Below are 17,652 nucleotides of genomic sequence, written 5' to 3' on the forward strand. Positions count from 1 at the left end.
CAACTAATAGTAAGGGTAAAGCAAAGACACTGGAATTAACTATGGAAATACAACCAAAAATACAACAACGCAGAGTAACAATACAACGAACTGTATCATAACCATATCGAAAAAAGGCAAATTAATCTCACAGTAGGCGTCATGACAGGAGTTACATCGCAATAGTTCCGAAAACAATACTGGTAGTCTGTGTATACCTGAACAAATTTACATTAAAAAGGCACACAGAATAGGAAGCTATATTAGCAACTAAGAAAACACAAAAATATTTGCTAATTAAGTACCGAGCTCTCGATAGCAGCGCTGAACTTTCCTAACGATGAACTGCTAGTTATTGAAGGGTTTAGACTGTTCCATTCATGAGTGGCAAACGGAAAAAAATGAGTATTTGAAGCAGTCAGTATGGAAAGGGCACTCGTTAAGTGTATTAGGATGTTTGTGACTCGTCTATCTTGCTTTAGAAAAGGAAATATATTTAGTAACGTCAAGTTTTAATTGCTGGTGAATTAGTTGATACATCATCTTGTGTCGCGCGAGTTTACTACGTATTTGGAGTGTTTGTATCCCCTCACGTTTCATTATTTCTGTTGGTGAGTCAGTTGTTTGGTATTTGTTAAATATAAATCTGACAGCTTTTCTTTGAACTGCTTCGAGTTTGGCAATATTTTGATTACTGTGAGGGAACTAAATGACGTTACCAAATTCTAAGACAGATCTAACCAAAGTGTTGTATGCTAATAGTTTAGTTTGGGCAGGGGCTAGTCGCAGACGTCGTCTAATAAAAAAGAGTCGTTTTAGGGCTGTTGATGTAATCATGTCCACGTGGGCGTTCCAGCGGAGGTCATCAGTTATTAGTAGACCGAGATATTTATGTTCCGTGACTGTAGTGAGTGGTATGTTATTTATGATGTACGGAAAATTTGATTTATGCTTCTTCCTTGTCATTGTCATACAAGCCGATTTAGTAGCGTTAAGGGTCATCTGTCAGTCCATGCACCATTTTGTTATAGATTTAAGCGCATTGTTAAGGATTTGATGGTCATCAACTGTGTTGATTTCCTTATAAATGATGCAATCGTCTGCAAAAAGTCGTATGTTGACATTAGCATTAGCGGCTAAATCATTGATGAAGATTAAAAAGAGGATGGGGGCCAAGACACTGCCCTGGGGAACACCGGATACAACTTGGACTATGTGGGAAGTTTGTTGGTTAATTTCTACAATCTGTGTTCGATCTGATAAATAATTTCTAATCCAGTTAACTATAGGCACTTGATCTAGTGTCGTCTCAAGCTTATTGATTAGTTTGTTATGCGTAACCCGATCAAATGCTTTCGAAAAATCAAGTAGCATTAGGTCGGTTTGTTTTCGGCTATCTATGCTTTGCGATAAATTATGTATTAGTTCTATTAATTGAGTTACCGTGGTAAGCCCTTGGCGGAAGCCATGCTGAAATGGTGATAATATACGTTCATCTTCGAGAAAAATTGTTATATGCTTAAGGATAATATGCTCAAGTGTTTTAGGCACTGAGCAGGTGATGGAAATTGGTCTGTAGTTAGTAGCATCAGTCTTGCTTCCTGACTTGTGAATAAGGGATGATTTTTGCTTGTTTCCATTCCTGTGGGAGTGTGCACGTTATTAATGATTTGTTAAAGATTATGCATGGAAACTTAGCCATCCATTCGGCATATCTTTTAAGAAAAAGATTTGGGATCATATCTGGTCCTGGGCCCTTTTTTGTATCGAGATTTTATAATAGATTTAAAACCCCGCACTCAGTAACGGTTAATGGTTCAATGTGTTTCGTTCCCGAATGGCTGAAGGGAGGAAGAGTACCGTTGTTGTTAGTGAAAACTGAAGAAAAATAATCATTCAAATATCTGTGAAACTCAAGGCTTTCTTCTTCCGAGAGTGGATTATCAGTATTTTTCTTAGGATTTAAGTAGGTAAAAAATTTTGTTGGGGACGTCCTTATAAAGTTGTTTCGGGTACGAGTAAAGTAGTGTGATTTAGCGGGCTTTATTCGACCTTTCATTTACTGTATTGCTAAGGTGAAGTTTTTCCTTGTTTTAGTGCAAGATTTTAATTTGAGAGCTTTTTTCAATCGATTTACTTTGCGTTTAGCATGTATAACGTCACGTGTTATCCAAGGGTTCCGTGTCTTTACTGTTTTGCTTCTACAAGGCACGAATTTCAGAATGCAATGCATACAATGTTTTTAAAGGATTCCCATAAAGTGTCAATGTCAGTTGTGCGACATGCAAGATTATAAAAGGAGTCAAACTCGAAGTACAGGTGATCTAGAATGCTTGAATCGTCAGCCCTAGTAAAGTCGAGAACTTCAGTTTGCGATCTCGGGGATGACAGCGTGCCGACAATGGGGACACTGCCAAAGATTAATTTGTGATCTGATATTCCATCAAGAATGTCTACTTTAGTTCTGCCGAGAGTAAAATGGTGGCTAAGAAATATCAGATCAAGAGTGTTAGTCGACAGTCCTGTTACACGAGTCTGATGGTTTACTATCTGAGTGAGGTTAAACTGAAGCATGATATCTAGTAAGGCATCTGAGGAAGCGGAACTATGCTGCACTGTGTGTCAGTTGATACCTGGAAGATTGAAATTGAAGATTGAAAAATGTCTACATTGGTGAAACAGGTGATTTTCGGAAAATATTGCAGCAGCACCACAATGATGTCAAGAACAAGCGCGTGGCAACAAACGCACTGGCTGATCATGCCATCTCCGAGGGTCATGACATCGACTGGCACGGCGCAAAGATAATCGGAAAAGAAAAGAGCGAGACGACAAGGCTTTATTGAAAATCTTTTTATATTCAGACGACGGCAAACACGCTTAACCGCAACGAAGGCAATCTACCCCCGATATACTCCCGCTGCTTGCGTCATACCATGAAACCTATATAACTTACCTTCACTCCTGTCTTTCTTTCGTTGTGAACAAGGCCCCCGTAAGCCGGGGCCGAAACGTCATCTCTTTAACGATTGGTCGGCGCCTGAAGAAGTTCCGCCATAAACATGCATACCTGACCAGACGGGTTTCCGTCGAACCGTAGATTTTACTGTGTAGTAGTTTCAAAAAATCCGAGTGTGGTATGTTAGCTTGTTTTATTTTACCAATTCGAGCTTGTGCTGCGCATGCGTCTGCTTTCTCATAAATCACAATTCCAACGTGGCAAGGGACCCAGCAGAGTGTAATGTTATGTTTTTGTTTTGTGATTTTAACTGTGTTACTTACGATCTTTCCTATTATGCGTTCAGCAGGATTTCTAGAGTGCAGTGCTTTGAGAATACTCAGGGAATCTGTGTAAATGATGCTATTTTTATGTTTTTTTAACTTCTTCCTTTACAGCTACAAAGATGGCATGACACTCAGCAGCAAAAAACGATGCATACTGTGGCAGTCGTATCATTTCTTCATTTTTTCCTTGAATTACTGCCCTTCCAACATGACTTCTTGTTTTTGAACCATCAGTGTAAAATTTAGTTTAGATGTAATATTTTTTCTTGTATTGCAAAGAATTAGTGTAGTGTAAGCTCGTGTGGCATTTTCTTTCTGTATATGTGCATCAGCGTGAAGTCACATACTGAAGGGGGGCTGTACCATGGTGGCAAATATTCATATCTTTGTGCAATATTCGGTGTGACATCTACTACTGCTAGCTCTTCGCATTTATGGTGGTGATGGTAGTGGTTCTTTTTCTTAAAATAATAGTAAAAAGAAGGGGAAAGTTTTTTTCTAGCCCCGGCATCTGCCATCGATACTGAAGCACCTGAGCTGGGGCGGAAATAAAGGATAGCAGGCAGAATGGAGAAATGAAATGAAATAGGTGAAGGGACAGGAAGAGAGGATGGGGAGAGAAGTAGTATATACAAACTATTTACACAATAAGAAATGTGTCCATGTTGCGCGCATGATTACTTCATTTTAGAGTAATTAAATCACACACGCGCACAGCACTGTGTTGGCTACAACTGGAGTGGGGCGCCCAGTTGTTAATCGTCCAAGGTAGAACTCGCGGAGCATTCGGTCACTGCGTGTAACTGCCTGACGAATAACAGACGGGACGTCAAGCCCGTGTGTTCGAGGAATGCACAGAGGCTCGCCAAGGTTCGCTCACGAGTGCGCGCACTGCCCTGCGGCCACAATAGCGTCTTGAGGGAGCCTGGTAGTATGCCCAGCGCCCTATAGGCCGCAAGCATATCGCGACGAGCAGCAATATAAGTGTGCTGATAAATTTTAATTTGTTGTTGAATAACCTTTTAGATGGGCACTTGGGACCAATGTAGTGGCAGAGATGTTTAAGAGAACGGGTTTTTAGGAAGTATGCACAAGCAAGTGTGTCTCTTCTATCCTCTAGTGCGGGCTCATTAGGTTCAACGTGAAGACTGTTTACCGGGGATGTACTACATGCTCCAGTTGATAGGCGCAGACCAAGATTAGGAAAAGAGTCCAGTCGTTTGCGGTAGGATGCTCTTGCTGAGCCGTATGCTATGCACCCACAGGCTAGCTTGGAGCACACCAGAGAGCGATAGATTTTTAATAGGCATGCTCTATCTGACTCCCACCTTTTTCGCGACAGCACCTTTATTACACTTGAGGGCTTTCTTTGGTGGAGGTTTATTGCTTCGCCGATGTATGTTTCGCTTCATACATCGGCGAAACAAAAAACCTGTACCAAAGATCAAGGCAGCACAAAAATGGCATCCGGCTAATGGCATCCAACCCCCTCACCGAACACAGCGAGCGCGCCGACCACCGGATAGCCTTCGAGGAGGTGGGCGTCTTGGCCATGGAGCCAAATGCGTTCAAGAGGCGACATTTTGAGTCATGGAACAACCGGCTCACACAGGCGGCGATGAATAGGATTCCAGCAACGCTGCACTTCGCGTACGTTAGTGCAATGCTCCACGTCCTAACAAAGGGAGAGCGAAGGAAGCAACCCTCTGCTGCTGGCACATAGTCACCCCTGAAGGAGGGGACCGAGCTGGTCCCGAAACGTTGGGTAAAGTTAGAAATATTGGTTGGCGTCAGTTTTCTCTCAACTATCTCAAGAACCCAACCAGACGGACTTCCGTCGAATATGTTTTCGTTCAAATGATAAAATGAGCGGCGGCGCAACAAGGACACTAACAACAAAGAGACGCCACATGCGCTCTCTACCAACTGTTTATTGCACAGAAATGTGGCCTATTTAAACATTCAGCTCAAGCATAAGACTCCTCGCTTTATCGCTCCGAACCCAGCACGTGGAAAAAAGCAGCAACATCGTGATAACAGACAAGAAAATTTAACCCCTGCAGATAAACTGACAGATTATGATAAAAGGAATTAAAAACTAAAAGGAGGGGGCCAGCTCTTAGCAAAAGCAGTGTCAAACGCTCGTAGCAAAAGCAGAGTCATACATGTGAAGCAAAAGCAGTCATAAACCGAAAAACCGAAAATAAAATAAAAAGTAAACAACCAATAACAAATAACAATTGTAGCAAAAGCAGAGTCGAACATATGAAGTAAAAGCAGTCAGAAACCAAAAACCAACAAACACGAAAAAGAGGAAACCCAATAACAAAAATTGGCAACCCACCTGAAGAAAAAAATTTAAAATACAACAAACAAACAAAACAGACGGCCTCTAGAAATGGAGGGCTGATATGTCGAAAAACTATCAAGAAAGGAAACTTCATTTCTACGGAGGGATATCGAAGAGTCGCTAGCACAAGCGTTTCCCTTCTTTTAAATCATAAATGCATTAAGAATTACACGTGCCACCTGATCGCGACTCCTGTCCAGAATACGTATTCCGTTAAGCCTTGGCTAGCGCGCTCACACTGGAAATCGTTACAAATGGGGAGGAAAATTCGACCCGCTTCCGTTTTCTAACGATTTCTCATGCTCCCGTGCTCTCTCGTTAATGCAGCGACCCGTCTGGCCTATTTAGACCCTTTCACACGTCAGTGGGATTTCATACACCACTCCGACAGCACAGGATACGAATTGCTTGCCGTGCCTCTTTTCGCACAGGGCTTTCTTCTTCTGGCCGATCCGCGAGCACAACCCGCTCAACTTTTTGGGCGCGGAAAAAACGACAGGAACGTCGAACCGGCCAGCAACCTTCCTCATGCTGTGAGCCACTCGGTGTATAGACCGTTTACAGCGCGCAGTTCTTCCGTTTGAGACCAGATGGCGCCACAGACACGCTCGGAACACGGCGCCATTACGCACCTCGTAAGTCGCCGGAGTGTACGCCTCGATGCAGTAATGGAAATATCGCGGGTGGCTGCCGAAGTGTTCTTTCTGCGAAGATGGGGAAAGGCAGAGGAAATACGTGCTTTATTGTGGATTGCAAGAATTGCGACAGAGAGTTAAAGGTGCAGGATGCGATCGTTTGCGAGCCTCACGGAACCGAACTGCACAAGGAAGTACTGCCCCTGTTCGCGCCCGTTTGCCATGCATCATTTCCGAACGGGCGAACGCGACAAACACGTCCGCCAGTGCTAGATGGCCAATATAGAAAGAAAGGTTACGATCTTGGAAAATCTGCGAGGGTAAGTGCGCAACATTGCTTCATGATCAAAGTGTTCCGCCACCGAAACCGTCACTTCGTGCTTTCAGTTGCTGTGCAGTTGCGCCTACGTGTGTAGTGAGGCCCCATTGCTCGTAAGTTAAGGTGTTCGGCAATTGTAGTAACAGCAGCGCCGGAGGCCAGATCAGGTACGGAAAAGAAGGACGACTTATGCTCCTACATGCCGCTACTGTAGATCGTGCGCTGCACAGCCGTACGAACGGACAACGCTTACCGTCCGTGTATTGTATGCCGTCTTGGTGCTACTCTTGAACTTCGCTCCAAGTAGAGCGCTTTTCGTGGACCAGATTCGGAATACAGCATTTGCGTTACGGCTGCTGGGCTGGATGATTGCCACTTCCTCGCGGTCCATGCGAGACAGCCACTAAATGTTACCCCGCAGGCCAGCGCTCAGAGAGAAGCTGATTACTTACCACCAACGAGACCTCGAGCATTTTCATGTCCGCATATCGAGAGTGGAGCGTACCGCAATTTCATATGTGAGACTGACATAATTATGAACTTCGTGTAGTGTGAATGCGTTGCTGTGCGCGTTATAACAATTATATGGCATAATCCTTCGAAACGATTGCGCGCCAGATTGTGAAGGCTGCTTGATGAATGGTACTGCTATACATGGTAGTTAACATTTGTGTGTCTATTTATTTTTGTCACCTTTGTGTGCTTAACAAACCAATAGAAAATATTTTCGGTTTCCTAAGCACCGTTAACAGGCTGTAAACAAATGCGTACGATGTGCATGCGAGCGTTTTAGAGCGGTGTCTGCGTGCATGCACAGAATACTACAACGACCTGCGCTGCCGCAGAAGCATTAAACCTTGCCGTTTAAGATAATAACAATAAAAAAACATTCAGCAAAGCCTTCTGCGGACGCAAAGACAAGTATCAGGAAATCGATCCATTGGCTGGCTATGAAACCGGACACCGTTTTCAAGGCCACAAGAGATCAAATTAGAGTTCTCACGTGCCCCTCGAATCTTTGGGCAAACCATACTGTCTCCTTCCCACTATTTTACAACCGTATCAGCCGAAACACAGCCTGTTGGAACCGAACCATCAGACGCGGCAGCCGTCGCGACGAGGCGCGCTCGGAGCAGTCAGGAGGCGTGCAATGGCGGCGTGCTCACGTGACCAAAGATGGCAGCCCCCATGATACGGCGCTGTAAAGCGTCTATATTCGCAAGTCCAGCATTCAATGCGACGCCTAGCGGCAGGCGCTCGAAACAACCGAGTGAGGGTGCGAAGCAGACGGTGGCCGCTTGCACAACGCAGAGAAGCACAATGGAGCGGCCAGCGGCGAAGAAAAAGAAATCTAAGCAGCATTGCTGTGTCCCGCAGTGAGTGTCGGCAAGGTGTCAAGACGGTTCAATCTCTTTCCATAAGTTCCCTTCGTGCGAGGACGATCCGCGACGCAGAGCAATGTGGATAACAAGGCTCCGTATCGGGAAGCAGGTATCAGCAACGATGGTTGTCTGCTCCCGCCACTTTACTCAGCACGACTTCTTTTTCCGAGATGAGTAGCGAAATACTGTTAGCATACTAAAGTTTGCGAGTTCGATACGTGCGTGCTGACGTGGGAGGTGCTCACTGAGAATGATTGCAATTGTGCCGCTTTTGGTGACTCTGGGATCCCTTCGATTGTGTAGTGTGTTCGCCGGGGCGACAATGGAGTAACACCGCCTCAAGTTGTGTATTCGTTTGTAGATTTTCGGGCCAGCAGCGAAGAACACGGAGCCGAAGAGGCGTTTTCTTCGCAAAATTCTGGGCGAAGGCGGCGTGCACTGCCCCATTGCTATGGTGTACTAGATTATTATACCAATGCCGGCCGTTGTCCAAACGTGCGGTGTAATTCTGTGCGTACAGGTGTGACCAGATTTGTTTAGAGAGCTCAAGCTGTTTTGTGCGAAGTAAATGAGGTGAAATTCCAAAGCACATACCTTGCTCTCGAGCGCAGCCGATAAGCTAACCGCACAGGCGCAAAAGCGCCTTGTCCTTAGCGATATATGTCGGGTTTAACGTCCCTAAGCGACACGTGGGCTGTAAGAGAAGGCTGCAAATTAATTTATACCACTCTTTAACGCTGTTCTTCAACGCGCACCCACATGTTAAAGCGCATGGGTGTTTTTGTATTTCACCTCGCATAGAAATACGGCCGCCGCGGTCGGGATTCGACCATGCTGTTTTGGGATCAGTAGTAGAACGCCAAGGCACTGAGCCAACACGGTGGGTTGCCCCTATAGCGAAGCAGCTGTGTAAAGTTTTAGCCGAATTTGCTCTGCAACACGCCGTTCGAGTGCTCTGCTCAAGTGAGCCGACCTCTGATCAAAGTTCGATCGTCATATAAATCCCAGTAAGGGAGCTGCTTAACTGAGTTCAAAAACTTAACAATTCCAAGGCAGCCTGGTGAATGCCCCAATGAATTCGTTAGTTCTGTCCTCGTTCCATTTGAGTTGCCGCATGCGAAAAATTCAGGAAGTATAAACTGTGCAGGCACAAGTACGTACCCTGGCCCCAGCAAAGCAGCTGCATAAAAAATCAGTTCATTTACTACACAGTACACTGCTCGAGTCTTCCAGAAAAGGTTGCTCATTACTGTACACTTCAAATATATAGCAAGCACAAATGGCTACGCCAAACTCTGTTTGCTATTTGCTATCCTCATTTGTATGAACAGCAGTTATGGTATGTGGGTTTTAAAAAGGTGCACATGAGCTACGACGGACATCATAGGGGAGGGCTCCGAATAGTTTCTACCACAGGGATAGGAGGTAGCCATCTGTATTGTTTAGAGTTTGTCTCTTAAACGTGATTGAAAATTCGTTGTTTCCATGGTCGATGGCCATCATCTCCAATCACCATTTTACCCACTTGAGAAAAGCCACAAGACATAAAAGTGATTGTTTTATTTCTCAGAGCTCAAGTGCCAACGAAAATGCCTTAAGAAAACAGCTCTACCAACAGATAATCTTCCAAAACAATGAACACACGGCGAAAACAAGGCTGTCCGCATCAAGTAGTTGTCGTCGGCTAGGCTTGCACGACGTGCCGGACGCTCTGCCCAGGTGCCATATGTTTGTGTGGAGTATTGTTCCAAGCAAACAGTGGCACTGCAAGATGATTCTTTTTATTACTGCAAATGTTCCAGGCTGAACCAGTCACACAGCCCTGTTAACCGTCACCCGAGAAAGCATAGATTTTTTCTGGCATATTGGCTAGCACCAGCACGGTATTTACCATCATTCATCATCACCCTAACTACGCCCACTGCAGAACAAAGTCCTCTTTCATATTTCTCCAATTAACACTGTCTTGTGTCAGCTGTAGCCATCTTACACCTGCAGACTTCATAATCTCGTCCACCCACCAGACTTTCTGCTGCCTCCATGCTGTGCTTGTCTTCTCTTGGAATCCAGTCAGTTGCCCTCTTTAACGACCATCAGATATCTTACCTTTGCATTACATGCCTTGCCAGTGGCCAGTGCTTCTTGCTTTTGACTAGAATATGATTAACGCGTGTTTATTCCCTGTCCCACTCTGCTCCCATCCAGTCTCAGAACGCTATATTTATCATTTTGCTTTCCATACCTTGTCGCATTAAGCTCAACCTCTTTCAATAGCCTCAGTGTTTCTGCCCCATAGCAAGTACTAGCAATATACAGCAAGAGAAACTAGTAAACTGCCATTCACTATCTAAGTATACTTGCCAAATGCACTGCACCTCAATCTTAATGGCATGGGCCGCCGCGGTGGCTGAGTGGTTATGGCGCTCGGCTGCTGGCCCGAAAGGCGCGGGTTCGATCCCGGCCGCGGCGGTCGAATTTCGATGGAGGCGAAAATCTGGAGGCCCGTGTACTGTGCGATGTCAGTGCACGTCAAAGAACCCGCGGTGGTCGCAATTTCCGGAGCCCTTCACTACGGCGTCCCTCATAGCCTGAGTCGCTTTGGGACGTTAAACCCTCATAAACCATAAACCAAACCTTAATGGCATGGGCAGCTTGCCATTCATTCTGTTTTACTTGTGAAGCAAATCACTTTATCTTAAGACCAAACTTTTCTTTCAGGGCTCCAGTCTGACATGTGGCTCCAGTTCCCCCATGGTTCTGTGCAACGGAGAGATAGAGCACAGTTTCCCAATGGTTCTGAGCAGCGAAGACGCAGAGAATACAGTGGGTTCACAGTTCACTCGACACTTTTTTTATTGATGCAATAACTACATGCATTAGCATGAACGCTACAACTGTCTTGTTTTCCAATATGTAAATGTGTTGTGTAAAGCAAAACTTGCTTTACTAAGCGATGTGATTGCCACTTCTTTTTTCCAATAGGATTCTTCGTGCACAACTAAAGTTCAAGCGCCACAATTTCTGACCAAGCACTCGGAGCAAGAAAAAGATATAGCAGGCATCCTCCTGGAATTAGGCTCCCTTAAGCGCTGTACAGAAAACAAAGCAGTGCAAGTGAAATCTGGAGGATTTCCAAAACGGTTTGCAGACATAAGTGACAAAAATGTAAGTACATTCACAGGGCTGCCGTCAGAAGCAGTTCTGAACGCACTCGTCGAGTGCTACAAAAATTTACGCCCACTGTCTGGTTGACAGCACATGTCCGCGAAAGAGGGGATTGCTTTAACGTTGATGAAGTTAAAGCATAATATATCAACCGCCTTCCTCAGGCATTTGTTTGACTCCACAATAACAAAATGCAGCAGCATCATTGCAGAAACAGTGCAGGTATTTTCTGAAGTTCTAAGCTCTGTTTTCATGCTCCCCTCAAAAAAGGAAATTGCTTAACACTTGCCAAAGCTGTTCAAGCAGTTCAGTAATGTAAGAGTTGTTGTCGACTACACCGAGATAGCTTTGGGGCAGCCCAACTGTTTGCAGTGTGCACTGAGAGTGTATTCACAATACGACGGGGGATTTACAGCTATTTACATGGTAGCTGTCACTCCAGCTGGCATGATTACTTTGAGAAGAAGGTGATGACCCAGACAAAGCCGGTGACTTGTGAAAACGAAGAAGATGGCCCTGCGCGTCAGCCGTATTGCTATCGCCACGTGTCTGTGCCCGACCTGGTTGCCCACGGATTGTTCTCGCCGCTGCTCCCTTCCTCCCAGCTCTTTTAAATAAACCCCCGCTTTACATTTGGTGGAGGAGCCGGGTAACAGCCCTGTAATTGCGCAACCGTACTCTCCCGCCACCTGCGATGCCTCACGACGTTCAACATCAAGCCGTGCAAGTGGGCCCAGCTGTTACCTGCGCCGGCTCCCTTCTCCAACGGGACCCGGCCATCTTCAGTGGGACTGATGAGCAGGATGTCGAAGATTGGCTCACGTCTTACGAGAGGGTGAGCCTTTACAACAAATGGGACGATGCCACCAAACTAAATAACGTAATTTTTTATCTCACCGGCGTGGCTAACCTGGGGTATCGGAACCACGAGGTGGACATCCGCACCTGGTCTGCTTTAAAGACAACCTTCTCCGAAGTGTTTTGTCGTCCTGCTGTTCGGAAACTCCGCTCCGAACAACGCTTGCGTGAACGGTCTCAGCAGGTCGGCGAAAGCTTTACCAGTTACATAGAAGACGTCATGGACCTATGCAAGCGTGTCAACCTCAACATGTCAGAAGCTGACAAGATTAAACACATTTTGAAGGGTGTTGACGACGACGCCTTTCAGATGCTGGTAGCGCGCGACTTGCGCACCGTTGCTGAAGTCGTAACCCTCTGTCAAAGCTTCGAGGAGCTGCGGAAGCAGATGCTCCTGACTCGACAGCACCCTCGACAGCTTGAGTCGCTTGCTGTACTGACACCAGCACCTGACACCTCATCGCTGCTGCAACAAATCAAAGACTTTGTTCGGGAAGAGGTGGCGCGTCAGCTTTCTCTTCTGCCGAACCCTACAGGGCAAGCTCCAGATTTGGCGCCGGCCCTTCGACACGCCATCCAAGAGCAGGTTGCCGAGGCTCTTCCACCCGCCCATCCGCCACCACCTGTCGCCGCTCCACTGACATATGCCGACGTTGTCGCCCAGACGCCGCTCCCTATGGCCGCTCCGCTGACATACGCGGACGTCATCGCCAGACCTCGACCGCCTACCTATGATTTGCCTCCAACACCTGCGCGAGTGGTGGCTCCTTCTCTTCGGCCGGCTCCGCGAGTCAGCAATCCCTGGCGCACCATCGACAACCGGCCTATCTGCTACAATTGCGGCTTGCCTGGTCATGTGGCCAGGCTTTGCCGCCGCCGTTTCCCAGTCTACGCGCCACCTCCTCCAGCTCCCGCGTACTGGCCTTCCACGAGCCAGTACTCTGGATCTGCTGAGCCGCCGTCTCCTGACCGTTCAGCCCTTTCTAGACGCCGTTCACCTTCACCGAGGCGCCGCTCCGTTTCTCCTATGCGACGTCGCCTCAATCTCCCTCAGGAGGAAAACTGGGTGCCGCAGTTCCTGAGGCGAGAACTGCGTCCCCGTCGAACTTTCCAAGACCTCACATGTCCCCTGCTAATCTGATCGAAATTTCTGTTGAGGGCATTACTGTCTTGGCCTTTGTGGACACCGGTGCTGCGATTTCTGTTATGGACGAACAGTTTTGTAGTTCGTTGAAGACGGTAAAGATGCCGATTGCTGGACTGTCGCTGCGTAGGGCCAGTGCTGAGCACATCAAGCCGTCCGCAGCGTGTACCGCTCGAGTTGCGATTCAGGACTCCCTCTACACGATAGAATTCGTCGTGCTGCCTTCCTGTTCCCATCCTGTTATTCTGGGCTGGGATTTACTCCCCTCCCATGAAGCTATCATGGACTGTGCTCGAGCGGAAGTCGGGTTCTCTTCTCTGTCCTATCCTTTTCTGGACGCTACTCCTCCTGTTGCCTGTGTTAAAGCCCTCGCCGCCGAAGACATCGACATTCCCCAGTGCTCTTCCGTTCTTGTACACTTGTCTTGTGACTCTATCGGTGACGACACTGTCCTCTTTACTCCAGGCCCTACTTTTCTGCACCGCAAGTATCTCCCTCTGCCATACGCCGTACTGACTGTTTCCGCTGGCCTTTCAATACTTTTGGTTTCTAACCCGTTTTCCTGCCCTACCGCTCTGCGCCTTGGTGAATGCCTCGGCAGTGTGCAGCCCATCGCATCTCTGCTCATCCGCGAGGAGACCGACGATACACCGCTCCTAGCCATAAACGCGCTCAGCCCTCCTGCCTCTACGCCAGATCGCTCTTCTACCGAATTCTTCTTGCGCTCCATCGACGCCGATCTTCCCCCGCCGCAAAGAACACAGCTTCTCGCCCTCCTTTATCAATTTCGCTCTTCCTTCGACGCTCACCAAACTTCCTTGGGCCGAACTTCCAACGTCACCCATCGCATCGACACTGGTGCCCACGCGCCGCTGCGGCAGCGCCCCTATTGTGTGTCTCCGACCGAGCACCAGACGATTACAGAGCAAGTCGACCAAATGCTTCAAAACGGCGTCATTCAGCCCTCAAGTAGCCATTGTGCATCGCCTGTGGTCCTTGTGAAAAATAAAGATGGCTCCATACGCTTCTGTGTCGATTACCGCCGCCTTAATAAGATAACGCGCAAGGATGTCTATCCGCTCCCCGGCATAGATGACGCTCTGGACTGAAGCACGTTTTGACCTGCCTCTCTGACGCTGGCCTGCAGCTCAACTTGAAGGAATGCCGTTTTGCTGCGCGTCAGCTGACAATTTTAGGACACGTTGTCTCTAAGCAAGGCGTTCGTCCCGACCCAGCTAAACTTTGCGCTGTCCCAGACTTTCCCAAACCCACTTCCATCAAATACTTGCGCAGCTTGTTAGGTCTGTGCTCTTACTTTCGGAGGTTTATTCGCAAATTTGCTTCGATTGCTGCGCCTTTAACACAACTGTCCGGCCGTTCCGACTTATCGATGTGGTCTCCGGCGTGCGACGATGCGTATAAAACCTTGCGCCGCATCCTACAGCGCCGCCCATACTGCGCCATTTCGACTCGACCGCTCCTACCGAGGTCCACACGGACGCCAGTGGTGTCGGCCTCGGCGCCGTACTCTCCCAGCGCATCTGTGGTTTTGATGAATACGTTGTTGCCTACGCAAGCCGCGCACTTACGAAGGCTGAAAGTAATTACTCCGTCAGTGTTAAAGAGGGTTTGGCCATCGTATGCGCCCTTGCCAAATTCCGCCCGTACCTCTATGGCCGCTCTTTTGACGTTGTGACGGACCATCCTTGAAAGACCCATCCGGCCGCCTTGCCAGGTGGGCTCTTCGCCTGCAAGAATATGACATCCGCGTGGTCTATCGTTCCTGCCGCAAGCATCAAGACGCTGATGCCCTGTCCCGCTGCCGACTTCCAGCCGAGATCGTCCGCCTTTCCACCTCTGACGTCTTCCCGTCGTCCCTTCACATCAGCGACATGCCCTCAGCGCAACGTACTGACCCCTGGATCGCTTCTCTTCTCGACTTTCTCTCCAACCCCACGGCTGCTTCTCCATCCCGTGCTCTCCGCCGCCATGCTTCCCACTTCGTGATTCGCGATAACCTCTATCGCGGGAACTACAGCACCGACGGCCGCAAGTGGCCACTCGTTATTCTTCGCCACCTGCGCACGAACATATGCGCCTATTTCCACGCTGGCCCACAATCCAGTCACGCGAGAGTTTTCAAGACATACACCCGCATCCGGCTGCGCTATTTCTGGCGCGGCATGTACACCTTCGTACTTAAATACGTGCGCGCCTATCTCGCCTGACAGCGTCGCAAGCCATCTCCTCATCGATCTGCTGGAGAGTTGCAGCCACTCCCTTGACCACCACGCCCTTTCGACCGTATCGGCATTGATTTCTACGGCCCGCTCCCGTACACTGCGTCCGGCAACCATTGGGCTATCGTTGCGGTTGATCATCTCACGAGATATGCCAAAACCGCCGCTCATCCGTCTGCCACAGCGACAGACGTTGCCTCCTTCTTTTGCAACGTTTCGTCCTTCGTCACGGTGCACCTCGTGATCTGCTTAGCGACCGCGGACGCGCCTTTTTGTCCGATGTCGTCACCGCCCTGCTCCGCCAGTGCAACATAATTCATCGTACCACCTCCGCCTATCATCCGCAGACCAACGGCCTCACCGAGCGATTTAACCGCACCCTCGGGGACATGCTCTCTATGTATGTCGCATCCAACCACTCGAATTGGGATCTCATCCTCCCTTATGTGACTTTCGCCTACAACACCTCCCAGCAGTCCACTACTGGCTTCTCTTCCTTCTTTCTTCTTTACGGCCGTCATCCATCTGCTATAATAGACACCATTCTGCCTTACCAACCTGACGCCTCCGAATATACCCCTGTTTCCGAAGCCGCGCAACATGCCGAAGATTGTCACCAAATCGCCCGGTCACTCACAACTGACGCCCAGTCTCGCCAGAAATTCCGCCACGACAACGCTCACACTACATCGCAGTTCTCTCCTGGAGCGCTTGTGTGGCTCTGGATACCATCAAGTACTCCTGGACTCTCCTCAAAATTTCTCGCCAAGTATCACGGCCCCTACCGTGTCCTGGAGCGCACATCTCCAGTTAATTACGTCGTCGAACCCCTCACGCCATCTCCCGATCTCCGCCGCCCCGGCCGCGAGATAGTTCACATCCAGCGTCTCAAGCCTTACTACAACCCCTCCATATTGCAGTCGCCGTAAGTCGCCAGGATGGTTCCTCTTCGCCCCGGGGGTGATTGTGAAGATGATGACCCAGACAAAGCAGAGGACTCAAGAAAATGAAGATGGCCCTGCGCGTCAGCCGTATTGCGATCGCCACGTGTGTCTGTGCCCGACCTGGTTGCCCACGGATTGTTCTCGCCGCTGCTCCCTTCCTCCCAGCTCCTTTAAATAAACCCCCGCCTTACAGCTTACATAAGCGAATGCTATGGGGGACGCGCATCCGACAAGGCCATATTCGAACAAAGTGGCCTGATTGATGCACTTGAGCCAATATCAGATGCAATAATGGCTGATCGTGGGTTTCTAATCGACGAAATTTGTGCACACTATCTCATTGACCTTATCAGGCCTCCGTTCAAGAAACAAAAGAAGCAGCTGTCTAAGGGGGAAGCTCTTCGAACCCAGAAAATTGCTTCGGCCAGGGTGCATGTCGAACGTGCAATCCAACTGATGAAAACGTTTAAGATCCTGGCAACAAAAGTGCCGTGGAACATGGTTGGGCAATTGGACGACATCCTCATGATCTAGTCGAGGGTTTCACGGCATGCCGTCTGATCAGGAATCATTGTGGTGCAGATTGCTGCTCACTGGCCAAAGTCAAAAGATGAAAAGACGTTTCGGGAGCACTACGGCTCCCTTGTTCATATGAAGCAATCGGCGCACGGATCAGTTCTTTTGTAGCACCCAGTAGCGTTTTTAATTATTTAGCATATATAGTATGTAGGGTTCCGTCGTTCCTGTTTAATGTGTTAGACGATGTCTGTATGATAAGGGACTCAAGATTCTGCCGTGCTGATGTGTTCTTCTCTGTTGTCAATATCATTACTTGATCCCAGTTAATCTCGTGGCCGGATTCTTGCACATGCTCGGCGATGGCGTTAGATGCTGCTTTCTGGTATCGGACGTCGTTCTGGTGCTCTCTCAGGCGTCTCCTGAAGTCCTTTGTTTCACCGATATATATTGATGAGCAATCAGCGCAGTCCATCTCATACACAACACCTGGAAATCTTTCACGATGGAGCTTGTCCTTCACATTCACCAGTTCTGTTCGCACCTTGCCAGCGGGGACGTGCGCGATGTTGACGCCATGCTTGCGGAAAATACGTGCAAACGCTTAGCTAATTCCCGCTACGTATGGGACAGCAGCTCGTTTTTCTTTTGGTTTTTCTATGCTCTCGCTTTCTACGGAGGCAGGCTGATTCGCTGGCATTCTTCTTTAGGTGTTCCTGATGAAGGAAAGAGGGTAGCCGTTTCTTCGAAGATCAGACTCTATTTTTTTCATTTCGCTCTTTAGATTGGCATCTTGACTGCAGACCTGTCTGGCACGGGTGATCAGGGAGACAAA

The 17,652-nt window shown here is 48.2% G+C and overlaps 1 protein-coding gene and 1 long non-coding RNA gene across 2 annotated transcripts in view; one reads left to right on the forward strand and one right to left on the reverse strand.

Moving 5' to 3' along the window:
• LOC144122836 (uncharacterized) overlaps nt 1-17,652 on the reverse strand; it is a 160,687-nt gene that overhangs the window by 6,297 nt on the left and 136,738 nt on the right. The window lies entirely within an intron of this gene.
• LOC144126296 (uncharacterized) lies at nt 4,739-16,835 on the forward strand. The gene is made up of 4 exons (XM_077660388.1): nt 4,739-4,914; nt 6,046-6,147; nt 11,400-11,567; nt 16,493-16,835. Exons 1-4 carry the CDS (start codon nt 4,739-4,741, stop codon nt 16,833-16,835), a joined length of 789 nt encoding a protein of 262 aa, XP_077516514.1.

This window comes from Amblyomma americanum, chromosome 3 (genome assembly GCF_052857255.1).
Source record: "Amblyomma americanum isolate KBUSLIRL-KWMA chromosome 3, ASM5285725v1, whole genome shotgun sequence".
NCBI classification, from domain to species: domain Eukaryota; kingdom Metazoa; phylum Arthropoda; class Arachnida; order Ixodida; family Ixodidae; genus Amblyomma; species Amblyomma americanum.